The 5,000-nt window shown below is 55.7% G+C and overlaps 1 protein-coding gene across 1 annotated transcript in view; it reads left to right on the top strand.

Moving 5' to 3' along the window:
- Positions 1-4,703: 4,703 nt before the first annotated feature.
- LOC137097799 (basic salivary proline-rich protein 4-like) overlaps positions 4,704-5,000 on the top strand; it is a 1,304-nt gene continuing 1,007 nt past the window's right edge. Inside the window, exon 1 of the mRNA XM_067472933.1 lies at positions 4,704-4,996. Within this exon, the coding sequence (XP_067329034.1) occupies positions 4,704-4,996 (293 nt within the window). The remainder of the gene's footprint in view (positions 4,997-5,000) is intronic.

Genomic DNA, 5,000 nt, shown 5'->3' with positions numbered 1-5,000 from the left:
TAGGAACATGGAATAATACAAAATAATATAAAATAATAGAAGAAAAAAATGGAAAGAAACAAGGGCCCGCCGTTTTCCCGGTAGACCGGATGCGGGGTTGCGGTTAGGGGTCAGGAAAAGAGAGGAAATCAAATCCTGTAAAAATAAGAATATAAAATAACACCCGTATCGTAAACGTAAGAAACGAGACGATATAAAGATCGTGACATAAAAAAGCAGTGATGTAAATAATCGTAAAAATAGAAGTATAAATAAGACAAAATAAGAGAAGTGACCTTTTCGGACCCGCCGTTTTCCCGGCCGCCCCGGTAGACCGGATGCGGGGTTAGGCTTAGGCTTAGGGAAAACGGAGGAAACAAAATCATCTCTATCTCTATCTATCTACATCTCTTCTATTCTATTCTATTCTATTCTATTCTATTCTATCGATACATATAATAAAGGTGAAAGTTTGTACGTTTATGATTGGCCAGCCTGAAAGTTCCAACATTCGGATTGGCTGCCGCAGCGGTGCTATTTGCATACGGTCTCTGATCGGCCAGCTTCAATAGGAGCCCCTGGTGGAGAAAAAAGCTAGTTCACGGCAGAAACGGGGACGCGAGAAGGAAATTTGCATATGGTCTCCGATTGGCCAGCCTCGATTCCAAGATTCCGAGATGACTAAGAGAGGAAAGGAAAAGGCCAGAGGGGGCCGAGTCGGACAATTACCAATACAGACTACACTTGGCACACAGAGCCTGCAAGAGCGACTCGACATCCTACTGCAACCATGGATGATGGGACTTGCAGTACCATCACTCACGTTCTGAGACCGCTCTTCCAATGACTGATCGGGACCAAACTTGGCACATAGGCCTCTCGTGACCCACTTTACGTACGCCCGGTGTGGTTTGGCGGGGGATGGACCGTGGATTATGGGACTTGCAGTACCTCTGCTCAATTCTTGAGACCACCGCAACCCTCATCCGATTACCGACAAAGACCAAACTTGGCACACCGAGTCTCCGTGACCCACTCTACGTCCTGGTTTCGGCTTGGAGGAGGATGCACCGTGGACGATGGGACTTGCGATACCTGCGCTCCCTTCCTAAAACCATTATAACTGCCAACGGCGATGGATCAGGACCACAATTTACACAGAGAGCCGGCATAACCCACTCTGCATCCTGGTGCGGTTTGGAAGAATTCGACAATGGATAATGGGACTTGCAGTCACTTCGCTCGCTTCCTGACACCACCGAGACCCTCGCCAATGACCGATCGAGACCAAACTTGGCACACAGAGTCCTGGCGTACTTTCGAGGAGGACAGGCCATGGATGATAGGACTTCAAGTACCTCCGCTCTCTTCCCGAGACGGCCGCAACCCTCATCTAATGTCCGAACAAAACCAAACTGGGCACACGGAGCCCCCGTGACCCACTCTACATCCTACTGCGGTTTGAAGTAGGGCATACCGTGGATGATGGGACTTGAAGTACCTCTGCTCGCTTTCCGAGACTGCTGCGACCCTCAACGACGACCGAACAACACCAGACTTGGCACATAGACCTCTCGTGACCCACTTTACGCCATGGTGTGGTTTGACTGTGGATCGAGCATGGATTATGGGACTTGCAGTATCTTCGCTCAATTCCCGAGACCACTGCAACCGTCATCCAATTTCCGGTAAGGACCAAAACTTGGCACACCGGGTCTCCGTGATGCACTCTACATCCTGGTGCGGTTTGGAGGATGATGCACCATGGACGATGGGACTTGCAGTTCCTTCACTCACTTAGTGAAACTACTGAGACCCTCATCCAATGACCAAACTTGGCACACAGAACCCCCATGGCCAACTCAACATTCTGGTGAGGTTTGGGGGAGAACAGACTATGGATGATGGGATTTCAAGTACCTCCACACACTTCCCGAGACTGCTGCAACCCTCATCTAATGACCAATCAAGACCACACTTGGCCCCCATGAGAGACTCTACATCCTGGTGCTGTTTGGAGGAGGATGGGCAATGGATGATGGGACTTGCAGTACCTTCACTCACTTCCTGAAACCACAGTGACATTCATCCAATAAAGACCAAACTTGGCACAGAGAGCCCCCGTGGCCAACTCAACATTCTGGTCATGTCTGAGGGAGACTATGGATGATGGGATTTCAAGTACCTCCACTCCCTTCCCGAGACGGCCGCAACCCTCGTCTAATGTCCGATCGAGATCAAACTTGGCACACGGCACACAGAGCCCCCGCGACCCGCTCCGCATCCTGCTGCAGTTTGAAGGAGGATCGACTTTGGATGATGGGACTTACAGTACCATCACTCCCGTTCTGAGACCGCGGTTAACCTCATCCAACGTCTGATCAGGACCAAACTTGCCACGTAGACCTCTCGTGACCCGCTTTACGTCCCGGTGTGTGTTTGGCGGGGGATAGACCGTGGATCATGGGACTTGCAGTACTTTTGCGCAATTCCCGAGACCACCGCAACGCTCATCCGATTACCGACAAAGACCAAACTTGGCACACCGAGTCTCCACGACGCACTCTACATCCAGGTGCGGTTCGAAGGAGGATGCACCGTGGACGATGGGACTTGCAATACCTGCGCTCCCTTCCTAAGACCATTACAACCGCCAACGGCGATGGATCAGGACCACGATTTACACAGAGACCCAGCGTGACCCACTCCACATCCTGGTGCGGTTTGGAGGAATTCGACAATGGATGATGGGACTTGCAGTCACTTCGCTCGCTTCCTGAGACCACCGAGACTCATCGAGACTACACTTGGCACACGGAGCTTCAACGACCCACTCAACGTCCTGGTGCGGTTTGGAGGGGGACAGACCACGGATGATGGGACTTCAAGTACCTCCACTCCCCAAGACTGCTGCAAAACTCATCTGATGACCGATCGAGACCAAAGTTGGCACACAGAGCCCCCGTGACCCACTCTACATCCCGCTGCAGTTTTGGAGAAGGGTGGACCACGGGTGACGGAACTTCCGGTACCTTCGCTCACATTCCGAGACCTCCGCAAACCTCATCCGATGACGGATCGAGACCAAACTCGGCACGTAGACCTCTCACGGACCCACGTTACGTCCCGGTGTTGTTTGGAAAAATGCGGAGATGGATGACGGGACTTGCAGTACCTGTGCTCACTTCCTGAGACCACCGAGACCCCCGCCACCTTGACTCGCTTACCGAAACCACTGCCGCCCTCATCCTCATCCGACGGCTGATCGAGACCAAACTTAGCACACGGAGCCCCCACGACCCACTCCACACCCCGCTGCAGTTTGAAGGAGGATGGTTTTTGGACGAGGCGACTTGCGGTACCTTCACTCACTCACTTCCTGAAAGCGATGCGACCCTCATCCAATGACCCTGGTGAGGGGAGGAGGGCCGGAGGTCGGTCGTGGGGGGTTCTGCGTGTGTGTGGGAAGTTCGCCCCAATTCTGTCATCGGTGGCGTCAAGGATGCCGGTCGTAGGTGAACTATAAATCCCAGTAACTACAACTCGCAAATGCCGAGGTCCGTTTCCCCCAAACTCCACCCGCGTTCACGTTTTGGCGTCGTATCGAGCGTTTGCGCCAAGTTCGGTCCGGATCCGTCATCGTTTGAGTCCACGGTGCTCTCTGGACGTAGGTGAACTACAACTCCCAAGCCCAAGGTCAACGCCCACCAAACACTTCCAGTATTTTCTGCGGTGGGTCACGAGAGTTCTGTGTGCCGAGTTCGGTTCAATTCCGTCGTTGACGGAGTTCAGAATGCTCTTTGACGGTAGGGGAATTAGAAACTACAACTCTCAAATGACAAAATCATAATTTTCTTTCTTCTTTGAGCGACGGTCACTCCTCGCGTCGTGAGACGTTTCGTTGCCAAATTTGGTGTGGTCCTTTTGTTTTTAAGGTACTCATTATGCACAGAGCCTTTTTAAAGATGGAGGGAGGCAGGCAGGCAGGCAGGCAGAGAGAGAGCGAGAATAGAAATAAAAGGGGAAAAGACTTAAAAATATATATAGATAAATAATACAAAAGAACAGAAGAAGAAAACACAAAGAAGTAAGAAACAAGCGGGAGAACGCCTGCCTCGTGAGCCCCTCCCGGTCTACCGGCGTCCCGGTTCCTCCTCCGTCCGGGAATTCCAAGGGGGTCGACTCGCGTTCCCAGGCCGCTTTCGGTACCGCGGCGTCGGGCGCCTTTCCCGCCCGGTCCCGGTCCCGTGGCGCGCGTCGAAAGATAGCGCGCCGGCCGCGGGACGTACCCCCGGTTATCCGGCGGAAGGGGGTCGAGGCGCATTCCGTGCCCGTTTTGGGTACCGCGGGATGGGACGCGGCCTCCCGCTCACGGGTCGCGGTTCGAGGAGCGGGGCAGAACGACCGCGTGGATCGGACTCGGGCCTTGCGGTCGACGCGTCCCAAAGGAAGGGGGGCGCGGAAAGACCTGGGCCGGGCGGTTCTTCCTCCGTCCGTCCGGCCGCCGGAAGGGGGGCGGAGCGCATCGCGAGGCCGTTTTGAGTACCGCGGGGATCGGACGCGTGTCCCGGACGAAAACATGGGCCCGGACGGGACGGGAATACATCGGTAGCGGGAATGCATCGACCGTCTCCCCCGCACAGGGCTCCGTGGAGGCCGGCTCGACTCGGCGCGGCGGCCGGGGAAGCGGAACCGCGCTCTCCGAAGACCGACACGGCTTCGGTATGCGCGCGGAGATTGCCGGAGTCCCGCTTTTCTGCACCTCGCGAGTAAGGGAGGAGACGGCGGTCCCGGGCGGAAGCCGGTCTCGACACCCGGGGACGGGCCTCGGAGGAGCGGGGCGCTTCCCGCCGGACGGCGGGCGGTCGACCGGCGGGCCGCCCTCCCGGGCGGTTCTCGGCCGCTCGCCGGCGGCCCGGCCGCCCGGCCGCCCGGATCGGAGCTCCGGGAAGGCCGGCCCCCGCCCGCGGTGCCGACCGGGGAGCGCGGACCGCCGACGCGGCCGTTCTCGTCTCCGGTAT

This window comes from Anolis sagrei, chromosome 13 (assembly GCF_037176765.1).
Source record: "Anolis sagrei isolate rAnoSag1 chromosome 13, rAnoSag1.mat, whole genome shotgun sequence".
Taxonomy (NCBI): domain Eukaryota; kingdom Metazoa; phylum Chordata; class Lepidosauria; order Squamata; family Dactyloidae; genus Anolis; species Anolis sagrei.
This window is presented reverse-complemented; position numbering and strand designations above follow the sequence as displayed.